The 14,546-nt window shown below is 44.9% G+C and overlaps 1 protein-coding gene across 2 annotated transcripts in view; it reads right to left on the bottom strand.

Annotated features, from left to right (window-relative positions):
- Positions 1-6,455: 6,455 nt before the first annotated feature.
- The window catches only part of ZNF697 (zinc finger protein 697), a 28,133-nt gene continuing 20,042 nt past the window's right edge, over positions 6,456-14,546 (bottom strand). Inside the window, exons 2-4 of one of the 2 annotated variants that reach the window (XR_014023853.1) lie at positions 10,793-11,033; positions 7,134-9,330; positions 6,456-7,103 (exon numbers count right to left, since the gene is read on the bottom strand). Coding sequence is in view for 1 of the 2 variants with exons in the window: in XM_081308611.1 (XP_081164737.1) it covers positions 7,922-9,330; positions 10,793-11,033 (1,650 nt within the window). In the remaining variant the exon portion in view is untranslated. Of the gene's footprint in view, positions 9,331-10,792; positions 11,034-14,546 lie in introns of both variants that reach the window. The other variant, XM_081308611.1, reaches the window with a different exon arrangement.

Below are 14,546 nucleotides of genomic sequence, written 5' to 3'. Positions count from 1 at the left end.
AATTCCTAGTGCTTAGAGGGTACCCAGCTTTCTTGCTGACACATCCTTCTCAGTTCCTTATTCATCATCAAAAACCTTTCATTTAAATGCCCCCCTTCTTGTGCATACCTAATTAAAATGCATGGATATATTTATTCATTCACCTCCCTCTGCACCTCCAAGTCCTGAAGACAGACTCACTCCTTCATCTGTGTGTTACCCACCCTGACCCAAGTGAGCTCAAAGGATCAATGTTTAGATAGATGATGGACACACAAATAGTGAAATAGAGCACAAACAAACTCAACTGAATTGCGGACATATGGAAGGAAAGGGAGTAAAGGAAATCCGAGAAGCAGACTGTGTGGATGAGAAAGGAAAAAGAGATACAAAGTTGCCTCCAAGGTGTCAATGTACCTGAAGAATTATGTCATCATTAGGAGAATCAGAATCAAGAGGAGAACCCTAGACTTGTGGCAGGGAAGGCAGGGAAGGGTATTCACTTAACTGTATGGGGAGGACTGAGTGAGCAAGTTAGTAAAAGGAATATGAGAGAGAAAATAGAGAAGTCTTCCGTGAAAGTAACACCACCTGCAAAGATTGTAATGGGAATGGAAATTAGACATACTCCTGAAACAAAGTAAGGCCCTCAGCATTTTTATGCTATGAAAAAAATCTATTTTTAAATACTAGAACTTTATGACATTTTCCAATTTAAAGTCATATTAGGAGACTCCAGATAAGGACACCTTGTTCCCTCTGTAGCAAGTGCTTTGCACATCAGAGGACTCTGGGGGGAATTTCTTACCTTTTTCTTGGCTCAACATCACACAGCAAGGTAATGAGCAGGGAATAGAGTTGGGTTCTGAAGCATGAAAGAGGTTCATCAGGAGGAGCAGAGGAAAAGAGAGAATTATCACATTGTACATTGCCACCCTGTCCTCAAGAAAAGGGGACACTGGGTCACTTGCAATTTCTGGGGCAGTCACAATATTTTCTACAATTCAGAAGCTCCCTAGGAATATACCATGTAGTACATCCTCAGAACACAAGGCCCAGCAACAGCAACATCAGCCCTTTTGCCAGAGTAGGTGCAGGAGACACGGGCATGGACTAGACATGGGATGCTGGCCTGTGGTCATCCTGGAATGGACACCGGCCATGACTACAGAAGCATCCTTTTCAGGACCCCACAGCTCACTTTTTCCTGCACTGGCCAGAGTATGTCAAGTCACTGTGAATATTAGCAGGAGAGTATCACAGGCACGGAGAAATACAGACACTGGGGGCTCCATATTAGGCTTAATTAATAGCCTGAATAGGATCCCACATTAACACTTTGTTGGCAAAATATGGAGTCAGTCCTCAGTATGGTCAAGTTTTTTCTCTAGCCTAAAGATAAGTGCTTCTTGCTATTGCTGTTTACCTCCCAAAAACCAGGGACATAAAGTGACTTGCCAAGCCCTCAAAACCATCAGTAGTAGAGTAGGGCTATGCCTCCCCTCTGACATCTACTTGACCCTAGAATCTACCAAGATCCGTCCAGCTTGTGATCTAATGTGCTCCTCCTCCAACATCTCACACCTGTACCTTCCCCTGCACAGACCCAGTCAAGGTCTCATTCCCACCTGTGGCTCTACAAGGCCAGCAACAGTCTGGCTCTGAATTCATGAACATGATGTCCACAGCACAGGTAGACTTCAACCTAGAGCACAGTAGAACTACCTCAGTAAACCACCCATGACGCTTTCATCACTTTTACTTAGACACTTGCTCAGGGTATATCTAGCAACACATGAATCTAGCCAGAGCTTTCCCAGTCCTGTGTCTATTAGTCTCTCCAAGGCACACACTGCCCAAGTAAAGTGGCTATTGCCCAATTTGCAGCACTTGTTACATGATGATCTACCATTACACAAGAACTCTGGAGAGATTCTATTTTATGCTGCTTTGCTGAATTACCATTTCCCTCATGCAGAGCATGTGAAGTCTTTAGACTTATGACATCCTCTTATCCTCACCATCACTGCCCCCTCCAGACACATCAATAGTCTCACAATTTTACAAAATAATTCAGCACCAGGAAGCTGTTGTTGATGGTTGACAGGGAACAAAACCAGCTTTTACCTTGGATAATATGGCAGCTTCTGCATCTCTTTTCTACCTATTTCCCCCACATGGAGCACTATGCCTATTACCTCTCCTGGTGTCTTGTGTAATTATAGATCATCACGTCTACAAGTGTTGTGAATCAGACAATGGGTTCTTTGTCTGGCTTTGTTGGGCAGTGTGTGCCCTTGAAAAGGTTAGCAGGGGCAGGCCTGGTCACATTTGTTTATGGAACAAACTTCTCAGAAAATCTGCTGTGAATCATACACTGCCTTGCAGCGTGAGGGACATGGCTTATACACGACAGCTTCCTCGGGACATTATGGGAACACCTGTGTAGATCCATTTAGCCCTTGTGGTTCAGAGAAGTCACCAATGTTGTCTTCTGTGAATCAAATTATAGCAGTGAACCTCTTTCCAATGACTCCATGGTTTCTAGTACTGGGCCTGTTCATCCTGCAACTTTGGGGGAAGTTTCTCCACATGTAAGAACAGAACACCAGCTTGAGCCCTTTATACACACATACCTTTCTCAACCTTCTTAAACATAGGCCAACTTGATACTGACATGCCTTGCCAGGTCCTCATGGGTATAGAACGCAAAGAACTTCATACTGCTGTGATGAGCAGGTTACTGGATGCACACAGAGGAGCATGAAGAGTACCTGACACTCCCTTTGAGCAGGTAGAACTGGAAAACCTCTGGAATGTGAGTTAGCAGAGATGACCTTGAAAGTCCAGGCTGGCAGCAGGCAACTGAAATCTAGAAGCACCTGAGGCTCTGAGAGGAAAACAGGAGGCCAGCACTAGGCAGTTCATGCTAGAGACTGGCTAGACAAGTTCCTCCCCTTTGCCACTGGTGCTAAAGGGGACATGGTCATTGCAAAGGGCAGCTGAGAAAAGTGAGAAGTGCTTTGGTCAGTGAAACGAGTTGGGGGATGAAGGCTAGAAAGGAGGGACGAGGGCTAAATGTGAGAGGAGCATACAGACAAAGGCCAGTGGTGGCCTTCATGCCCCTTTCCTGCATTCTCTGGTGAACAGCAAAGATAGGCACTTGGTCGGGCCCTGACCAGTATCTTCCCACTTGAGGAAGGTATATGGAAGGTGGTCTCCAGGAGCCCTTGATAGCAAAGCCTGGGAATCTTACAATGCCCTTTGCCTTTATTCCCCAGGGCACAGGACAGACTTGAGGCTCATAGCTCCTGCTTCCTGACTTCTGCAGGAAGAAAGGAGGTCCTTAGCTGGTCCTACTGGGTTCTCAACCCTGTTTACCATTAAAATTTCCTGGGCTGCTTTCATAAAATTAGACACTTAGGCTTCATTGCAATTAATCCATAGCTAGATTTAAAAAGTAAATGTACAAAAACCTCTCCAAGGTTGAGAACGTCTCTAATGAACTAATCAAACCCAAGAATTCCCAGAAGACCAGATATGGTTCCTCTCACTGGTGTGTTGCAGAATCCTGCTCTCCCTGCCCATTCAAGTGGGGCACCTCTTGAGGTATAGACCCAAGGACCAGATCCTCTGTTGAGCTTACCAAGTCTGGAGTTTAGTGTTTTCAAGAGACGCCTGTGGAAGCAAGAGCTGGTCTAGTTGATGCTTTCAAAAGACAGGCATTGCAAGGAATGTGATAGACACAGCTTCTGGGACTGCTTCCTAGGGACATGCCTGCCCAGGGCCTGGCTGAGAAGGGAAAGGGCTAGTGTACAAACAGGGAGATAACCGTGATCATTAAAAGCAGTGTGGATTCAAGCTTCCTCCTACCTCTGTCTTTGTGATTCCATCCTTAGGAACTGCTAATGTGATGTCTATTTGGCTGAGTAGAGAACTAGCTCAGAGTAGCAAAATGGTCAGTCTAATTCTTACGTTCCCTTCAGTATTATCAGTAATCACTAATTTACATTTTTGAACTGAGGGAAAGAAAATATTTTGTTATGTGATTCAGGAATACATTTTATATAGATTAGATTGGAAATGGAAGTTCCTTTCTCCAAAACTACATGTCTAATTTTATGAAAGCAGCCCAGGAAATTTTAATAGTAAACAGGGTTGAGAACCCAGTAGGACCAGCTAAGGACCTCCCACACACTAATAAGGCACAAAGACAGATCTTTGGAAATGGATACCAGTACTGTAACACTTTCCCAACATGCCAAAACCACTTTAGTCTATGTGTGCCACTCTGAGTTACTAGTAAGAATGTGTAAACTATTCAGATTTCACATCTTAGCTAATTTGTGAATGATTTAGGATCCATATGAACTTTCTACTATAAGAGTCAGAAAACTGTTATTTTTTTTTTAAAGCTGTAGATAGTAAATATTTTAAGATCATGGCCCATGTAGTTTTTGTCACAACCTCTTAGCTGTGCCATGCAGCATGAAAGTTGCCATAGGCAATCTATAAAGGTGACTTCATGGGTGAGACTATATTCCAATAGGATTTTATTTACAGAGCCAAGCCAGATCTGGTAGTTTGCTAGTCCCCGTTTTAGCAGCACATAGCTTCCACAGGTTGAACTGAGTGACATTTAACAAATGACAAACAAGGAAGAAAGAATGACAGAGTAAAAGACTGATAAGGATTTAATGACAAATATTCCATATTGATTGATGAACATTAGAATACTTTCCAAGGAACCATCATTAAATAAAATGACCTGAAAACAAGGCAATTCTCACATACACAAGCACACTCACATAAAACCTGTTACTCTTAAGATTATTAAATTACTATTTTAACAAACAGATGTAAAATAACATTACAGTGAAGAAAAATGTGCACAAACTTCAGAAACACAGTTCAGATTGTCTATGAACACAGATTCTTAATTTGTACTTTTTTCACATATGTATAGCCTCTTGATTGTACAGAGACCACATGGCTCAAAGGGTTAACATCTCATTTTCTTCTTCCAACTTAGAACTCAAGATTTAATCAAAACCATTTCACGTCTAAACTGCTCCAGGTTTTGCTTAGTGAAGGGCAGCAGAGGAAGCCTGCTCTGGACCAAACTCACCAGGGAACAAATACTAATAATTCATTTGCCTCCATCATCAACAAGTTGGAGTAAGGAATCTTTAACACCATCAAGAATGAACTACAATTAATAGGGTTTACTGAAAAAATACTACTATTCTAAAACTAAAGACAAGAAACAACCTCCTAAATGTATTTAACCTCACTTAATGCAGGTATTTTCCCTGAAGAAGTATAAGAAAAATGGACTCACATATTAAATACACCCTGGGAGTGGGATTTTGATGGTTATACAGCTTTCTTCTGCTAAAGGCTTTGCTCATAGAAAAGACACTGACATGATGGCTGACTCTCTTATCCATGGTAATAGAAAGAACAGAGGCAAATGAAGTTCAAGGATTTCTACTGCCTTTATTTCACACAAGCTTCAATCTTCACCTTCCATTGAACCCTCTTCTCAAAGCTGCTGATATGTGATATACTTGATGCTGATGAGACTGTGCATAATGACGGCAGCAAAAGACCAAACAACCAATAAAATGGATAATCAATCCATGAGTAATCAAAAGTTGGAAGAGATTTCACAGGCACAGACTTGAAAGAACTTAAAACAGATGGAAGAGGTAGATGTGCATGGGAAAAAAAAATTAAAGGAATAATATTACCTATAAAGTGGCTACATTATTTTTAGGTGATCTTATACACTTGGTATTCAATTCAGACTACGAGAGTCATTATAAATAATGGAAATGTAGTTTGCTGGTATAACTCTTGATTAAAAGAAAATTGAAAAGAATTAGTGTATTTTGAAATTATCCCTAGTGTGAACATATATTTGTATTTATGAATAGCAGTAAACTAATTCAGAGGGCAAAATCAACAGGCAACACACAAACCCAGAATTTGCAGAATTTTTTTCAGTGTTCTTATAATGACAAAAACATGCTTTTCCACAGTCCCAAAAGTTCTTTGCTAGAATACAACAGATCAAGTATAAATTACTAGCATTCACAGAAACTTTGCTAAAACTGTAAAAACCATCTTGTAGCTTTTTTCCCCCCTTCAACTGTGTCCAACAGTTTATGAAGATGCTTCTATGAATAGTACAGGGTAACAAATGTTAGTGAAGAAAACAATACTGTTTCCCACAATTCTAACTTCTAAAGGCTAACCTAGGGAAGGGACTTTCAGCATATGGAACTGAAATCTATACAAAAGTCATCTAACTACAGCCCTCTACTAGAAAAGCAACATAACTAGGCCACTCTAATTAGGTGACAAAGACCAGCTTTGTCAATAAGGACATCTTTGGCCCTTCTAGGCTAGCTTTGAGTTTTTAATCAAAGGTAAAAATGTTCAGTGTCCTTATTTATATATATAAAATCATGACAGGTATGTCTTCCTAGCAGCTGAGCTGGAGAACACAAAAGGTGAGGCCATACCTCTTCACACTGTCCTCAGCCTTTGTTCAGGTCAGCCTGCCATATTCCTGCCCCCAGGCTTTCCCTAAGACAGAGGTCATAATACTGATTTAGCTCACAAAGATGTGAGAAACAACTAACAATCATTAAAAAGCACAAAGCACTTTGCAAATACAAAAGTGCTATTTTGGCATCTATATAACAACTAGAAAACATTCATTGCTTGTGCTATTTGGCAATTTTGCATTTACACCTCTCCCTGACTTTGCCCTCTTTGTGTAAAGCCTTGAGATTTCCACTGTGCCTCCACATGAAGAAAAAAAGAAATTTTTGCTTGAACTAGATCCCTCATCAATATGAATGGAGTTGGGGGTGAGCGGGGTACAGGGCACTCATGCAAATTGAAGGCAAAAAGACAAAGGAGCCTTGCATTCCAACTTGTGAACTTTGCTTTCCTGGATTTTTCACATACTGCCAGAAAAACCTCCTAAACTAACTGACTTCTGTAGCAGATCATTAGGACAGCAGCTTACCATCTGGGGTTCACTTGAAACACAGACATCAAGCTGACCTGGGAAGGGGAAAGTCACACATAGCTGAGATTGTTCCATTTTCCTGATCACAAGTGACACCTTACAGAAATACTGGGCCTGGCACACACCTGACACAGGGCAAGGGGCAGGTCACCCACGTAGATGATTTTGACCTAGCACAAAGTTAGAGGGTGTTCAAGGCAGTACCAAGGAATCAGAAGCAAGAGCAGGATTTTTCAAGAGATCTAAGAACCAGTTACAAATGTATTTCTACACCCTAGAAGTCGCCCCTTGAAATGAGGTTGTGTAGTTTTCTTCCCAGTTTCCCTTGGATGCCTCAAAATAGCAGCTAACTGTGGCTCAGAGAAAGGAAGAGTATACTAAATATCCTCTCCTTCAGGATGGACAAGAGTCTCCTCCATTATAGCTGATTTGGGGGGCTCAGGGCAAACACTGGCTTACCACCTGGTTGGACCAGTTCAGAATTATTTATACCCGCATTATACTTTATTCTCACTCCAACCATACTTCCTCCCGATTCCCCCAGATCATTGTAGCCCAATCTATTGCCTGCCATCCTGTTTCCCACCCCCACTCTCCAAACCCCCTTCCTCAAGGTCCTCAAATCACCTATTCCTCCAAGCCCCTTCACTCCCTACAGGGTATATTTGAGGAAGTCCTTACTCAAACACATCTCCCAAGTTTCTTGGAGCGGAAGTAGGCAAAAATATAGCACCCCAAAATAACAACTCTTACTGGGGACTCCTTAACACTCAAAGGCTCCTCAGTCACTCTCAGCTTGCCCCTCCCGCCCCTTCCCCGCTTCTTTCAATAGGGTTTGTCCCCAGGACACCCATTCCCTACATGCTTCACAGAGGGCGACCTCCCTCCGACCTAACCCTAGCACAGGTGCAGCTTCTGGTGCTGTGCAAGGTGCGTTTTGTAGCGGAAGCCTTTGCCACAGCCTGCGCACTTATGTGGCTTGTTGCCGGTATGGATGCGGCGGTGGCGGATCAGGTGCGAACTCTGAATGAAGCTCTTGCCACACTCAATGCACGTGTAGGGTTTCTCGCCGGTGTGCGTGCGCTGGTGTTGCGTGAGCGTGGAAAAATCGCTGAAGCGCTTCTCGCACTGGCCGCAGCGGAAGGGCTTCTCGCCTGTGTGCACGCGCAGGTGGTTCACCAGGTGCGAGTTGCGCCCAAAGCCCTTGCCACACTCGCGGCACACATAAGGCCGCTCACCCGAGTGCGTGCGCTTGTGCGTGAAGAGGTGCGAGCTGACGCTGAAGGTCTCGCCACACTCTGAGCACATGTAGGGCTTCTCTCCTGTGTGCACGCGCTGGTGCTTCACCAGGTCTGAGCGCCAGCTGAAGCGCTTGCCGCACTCGCTGCAACCATGAGGCTTCTCGCCCGTGTGGATGCGCTGATGGTTGGCCAGATGTGAACGGCGCACGAAGCCCTTGCCACACTCCCCACAGGCAAAGGGCCGCAGCGCTGCAGCACCTGCACCGCTGGCGGCCGCGTGCGCACGCCTGTGGCTCAGCAGGTGCGAGCTGAGGCTGAAAGCCTCACCGCACTCGGGGCAGGGATAGGGCTTCTCACCGGTGTGCAGGCGCCGGTGTTTGAGCAGGTCCGCGCGCCAGCTGAAGCTCTTCCCGCAATCCGCACACAGGTTGGGCCGCTCGCCGGTGTGCAGGCGCAGGTGGTTTGTCAGGTAGGTGTTGCGGCTGAAGCCCTTGCCACACTCCCCGCAGCGGAAGGGCTTCTCGCGCGGGGGCCGGGCCAGTGCGGGCCCAGCTCCAAAGCCCCCCTCCACGCCCATCCCCATCATCCCCACCACAGCTCCGCACTCGCCCGCCAGGCCGAAGGGCTCCAGGCTGGCTACCGCGGCGGCCTCTGCCAGGCGGTGAATACGCTGGTGCTGTAGGAAAGCGGCTCCTGGGCTGAAGCTCTCCCCGCAGTCGGGGCAGATGGTGGGCGCATCCATGATGCTAGCCACCAGGCTGTCTAGCTCCCCGAGATCCATGGCCATGGGGTGGTGGAGGCGGTGGAAGCGGCGGTGAGCAGGTTTGTCCCCTCGGTGGCGACTTCCCAGGGACAGGTGGCGCCTCCAGGGAAGTATGGGAGGTGGCGGCTGCTCTTCTTCCTCTTCCAACCTATTCTCTCCAGTACTTTCCTCCTCCTCTTCCTGGGGACTCCGGGATATGCTGTCTGATTCAGACAGACCTGGGAACATCCCCATGTCAACCACACCAGGCTGATCATCTTCCTCATGGAGAGCAACAGCTTCCTCCTCACTCAGCAATCCCTCTGCAACATTGAAAAGAAAGCAGAGGGGCTTACTGACCTAGCGCTCAACAAGATAAGACTAGAGGAAAGGAGCTTGGACAATAAGAGTGTGTGGGCCAAGGTGTAATGCACCTCCCCCAAGCGCTCCCAATCTCCACCCAGCCCCTTACATTCCAGCCCCGCTCCCACTAGGTCCCTCCCAGAAAAGGCCTAAGGAGTGTACACTCTCTGCAGACTTTGCTACTTTGTTTTCCAGTTCTTCCGCAGGCCCCACCCAGCAGAGCTATCTGAATGCAGGAAATGTCAGAGTCTGTGCCAGGTGGAACTCCCTGGGATCTTGATCTCCAGAGAAAAGGTTTTTCACTGCTTGAGAGCTACCAGTGCCTTGTAAGGCTCAAAAGAAAAGATCGGGGTAGCTAACCACACACACACACACACACAAAAAAAAAAAAAAAAAAAAAAAAAACACTTGGCCTAACCAAGCCCTAGACAGACTTTCAAACGCAGTCTGAAAAAGAAGTGGCACGGGAGAGGGGCAGGAGGCTAAAATGAAGCAAATAAATTCCATGCATATATGATTTTGAACCCAGCTTTTTAAAACTAGCCTGGTACAGCTTCAGGTGAAACAACAAACTAAACTCACCTTCTGGTCTTGTCTATGGATGGGGGAGGAGAGTGATGACAGAAGGAAAGAGGCTAGAGCTATTGAGTCCAGGCTGGAGGCTGCTTCAAGGATACACACCTGTTAGTGTTTAGCTACTTTATCCCCAAGCAGAGGGCACTGCAGGAAGTTACTCAGTTATGGAAGGCCACAAGCTGTGTGCACTGTGGGGGAGGGCAGCAGGGAGTCTGGGACTTTGTCAGGCGGTAAGGAATGTAACCTTACAGTCCTAGCATGGAGTATTTCAGCTCCTTTCTGACCCTGGGGCATGTACTCAGCTGGATAAAGTAACAAATGCCCAAAGACAGAAACCAGGAAGTGGATAAAGGTCCAGCTCTCAGGTCAGGAATGGCAAGGGATTTTGTAGAAGATTGGGCACTCTGGGAATTAGTCACATGAACCTAAGCAGGTCATTTAACACTGTTTACTTGTCTGCAGAGGAGGTATGCCTGCATCTGGATACTCTGCTCAACACTGTGCTCAGTAACTCTTTAAATTCAGCAACTCATTTCCAGCGACCCTTCCAGTGTCACCTGAGTAATTGTAGTGCTGTTACAACTGGGAATTAACAGTAGTGAACTCTACTGTAAAGTGCTGTACCCATGAGTGAGCCTCTTCACCAATGCCTTCCAGCACAGCCCACCTCAGACTGGACTGAAGAAAAGAATGTGCCTAAGGACCAGTACTAGTGGGCCAGGCTATGTTAGTACAGTATCCTGCTTAATGGTCTCTAGAAAGCACCTCCATAGACAATGTTGTCCCTGTTTGTAATTCTAGAAAGCAAGATGTGAATGTGAGTGGGGGAAATTCCCACCTCCTCACCTGTGCAGATGTTGGACACTACTTCCCTTCCCCTGAAGTCCTCACTTAGAGCTTCCTCCTGGGGGTTGGAGCCCATCTCCAGCTCCAGGTGGCCTCTTTCTTCTGCATCCTGTGAATTCAAGCCCATTCCTCTTTCTTCTGGGTCCCCTTCCCTGTCCTCCGTGTTCTCAAAATCGGAGCCCATCACTCCGTCTTCTGAGTCCTGGTGTTCACACATACCCTGGTTATCTTCTTGCTCCATCTAGGAAGAAAAGAACAACAGTGGTGACCAAGGATCCCTCCTCCAGACAAAACTCACAGAAAAGTCACTTCAGCATCCACTTTGCTCACATGTCTGGCCATGATCTCCCCCCCATCCAGTAAAATTTCTAGACTTCCAAGTCCCAGATGGCAAATCTCTATTCCCCACCCTGTGTAAATTTAAGGTAAACAACTGGGTACAGAGGAGGACACCTGGGTAGTGGACGAATTGTAGCAACCTCATTCTAGGGCCACGTGGCAACACTCACTGGTCCCAGACTTGGTCTGCTTCTGTCTATGAAGTACATATTTATTAGTGTGGCCTTATAGTTTAATCATGAGGTAGATATCCCCATTTTTATAGCTGAAAAAAATGTAAAGTTCAAAAAGAAGACCTGTTAGCCTAAGGCTCCATAACTCAAAGAAATAGAGGGAAGATTAGACCAATTTTTCTAGCTCAAAATTATATGCTTTCCTTACTCTTATTAAGCTTGCCCTCCACAAGCCCTTATGAGTATTTTTGCTAATTATGAGAGGGCCTTTATGGAGCCAAAAAAAAAAAAAAAAAAGTACTGTCAGGACACAAGGATAACTAACATCAGTATGGTAACGTCCTACATCAGACCATGACTTCAGTGGCACCACCAACCCTGGCTTTGTGGCATTGATCTGCTGCATTGCTGGGAGCTGTAAGCCAAGACGATTCAAGGATGTTAGCAGGTCTGTTGGGGGCAGAAGGCAGAGACGCAAGGGCTTCCTAGATTAGAAACATTTCTGTGCTTCTAATTACATATTTTGCAATATCTGAATCGAAAGTAAGCTTTAACAGGAACATGCATGAGGGACAACTGATAACCCTTCTACAGAAGAGGCCAACATGTGAACTACAGGGAAAAAAATAACATCAGATTCCTAAGCCTTTTGTAGATGTCAGGTTTACATCTCAAATACAAAGGGCCCCCTGCCAAGACTGAGCATTTGGGCCAAAAATAATTTATTTCTGCCATCTATCACTCCTACAGCTTGGCTCAAGGCAGCAAAGCAGTTTCTAGGTGGAGGAACTTGGACTATGACTTTGCGAGAGACTACCACCTCAGCAGTCCCCAAACAGGAATGCAAGAATATGGCTGATGAGTCCAGTCCCCAGTACTACCAAAAAAGAAAAAGAAATAATAATAATAATGAAGGTTGAGCAAGATGCTTCTTCCTTGGCTGGGAACTTTTCCTGCCTCTGTTGAAGTCTTCCCTGAGGCAGCCCTGGCTCTGCAGACCCTTTGGAGTGGAAAGCCGGAGTTACAGGCAGAGGAAATTCCTCTGGCTGGGTCAGCCTCAGTGTAGAGACCACAAGGCACTGTCAATTAACCTCTCATTGTTTTGGAGTCCTCATAAGTACTTAACCTTGCTCACAGGGAGAGTGTCAAGAGGAAACTAATTAAAGATCACTTTGGAAAACACTACCAAGAATAATTGATGCTTTGTGAGTTTTCCAAATGTGAGATACACATTATTCTCTTTTTAAGTCCTAATGCTGGTCTAGCATACCTCAAAGACACACTGGCTCCTCTACAATTCTGCATACACATTAGTCTGATAATGTATTAGATTCTTTTCTCAGCAGTGAAAAAATATAGTCCCTAGATTAGAATGAAAACAAAAACAATCAGGTTCTTCCCTTAAATGTTTTGGATGCCTGAGCATGATCTGTCAGTAGCATCCTACAGTGCAGCTGAGTTCCTTTAGAAAGTATATCATTTAAAATACCAGGTTCCCAACACTCCTGATTCTTCTGTTAGGCTGTAGGAGAAAAGATCTCCTTAAACCACAAACCTTTTCAGAGGTGTATCCCACAAGAGACTATTGTCCCCAGTCACTTCAGCCCTTCACTCTTGCCTTCTGCATGCCAAACTTGGACTCAAGTCTCTCTGCATAATGCTCTTGAGGTGTGGACAGGCGACAGTCAGCTTTGCTAGTGTCAGAAGGCAGTGGAGGGGATGGGTGGTAGGGAAGGGGGAACTAATCAATGGTTTCTGCCAACTTGACGCCAGCAAGAACTTCATACCACTAAAGGAATTAAGCACATCACTAGAAACCCATAAAACAGCAAGGTTCAGTGTCCAGCGTGGCCTAGATTTAACTGCAGATCTCTACCCAGAAAGATGGGACCAACCTGGCAAGCAAGGAGGAGGGCTTCTCCTCTGACACATTTTAAGGACAGCTTCTTAGCACCTCAGAAATGGCAAGAGTGGAACAAGAGGACAATCAGGTTTGTGATTTCTTGCAAATCAAAAGAGCAGTCATACCAGAGAAGTTAAATTCATAAACATGTTTTTTTCAGATTTAAGGGGGATGACATGCATGCGAGAGTCAGAGTCCGAGTGGCCCGCTCAGGGCTGGCATATGAATTCACAGTGTTGCCACGCTCAGAATCAAGGCAGGTTCTGAGCTCCCCCCGCCCAAAAAAAAAGGTATGTTCTGAAGAGCGACGAAGCTCCTATCACCCAGAGGCAACATTCATGGCACAACTACTCCCATCTTCTCAGTGCAAAACTAGGAAACTATACAACTAACAAATGTATTCAGTTCCATTCGTGCCATCACACACTGGAGTTTAGGCAACCATCAAGTCATAGAGAAGGCCATGTGGGGGTAAGGAAGGGCTAGAGAACCTGATGAAAGTAGCTGGTTTAAAAAATTACCTCTTTTGTTTATTAATAGATGTATGTTAGCATATATATTTGCACATGAATACACAGGCTCAGAGAGGGTGACTAGAGAATATTTGTTAAAATGTTAAAAATCTCTTGTTTACCTTTGGGGGATTTTGCAGCTATTAACTCATTTAAACTTAACAAAAATCCAATGAGGTTTGGCTATTTCCAACTTCACAGACTAGAAACAGACACAAAAATGATGAGGCCAACATCATACACAGACCTGCAGAGCAGGGCCCATATCCTAGAAATCCAGAGCCAGTGCCCACATTCTTCAGCAGCTTCTCTAAGTTTGAAAAGTCATGTCATTTTGTGTGCATCTGTATTTTCTACAGTAAACATGTGGTTTTTAACTTGGAAAAAAGCCAATGTTGTTGATAACATAAATTATATTAAAGAAAAAGCCCTATGATTTTTCTAGAAGGAACAAAAAAGGAAGACCAGGAGTTGTGATTTCCTCATTCTAGAAGACCTGCTATTCAGAAATGTTATCTCGTCAGTGGTGTGAATGAAGTGTCAGTCAGCAGATATTCAAGCACACTTTGTTCCAACTCCTTCCCCACTCATTCTCAAAATAAAAACTAGCAATATGTTTTCTTGGGCAAGGCCACAGTTGGATAATGAGTGGGTAGAGGGACAGTTTAGTGGCTTTGTGACCAGATTAACCTGGGTTCACATTCTCTGCTCTTTGCCAGCTATTTGACCTTGTGCAAGTTGCACGACCTTGCTGAATCTCAGACGCTATAGCCTTAAAAAAAAGGTTGCCCCCACCTACCTTGTATGGGTGTTTGAGAACCATATAA

The sequence above is a fragment of the Spermophilus citellus genome (assembly GCF_964194105.1).
Source record: "Spermophilus citellus genome assembly, chromosome: 9".
NCBI classification, from domain to species: Eukaryota; Metazoa; Chordata; class Mammalia; order Rodentia; family Sciuridae; genus Spermophilus; species Spermophilus citellus.
Note: the sequence above shows the minus strand (reverse complement) of the source record. Positions and strands in the feature narration are given on the sequence as shown.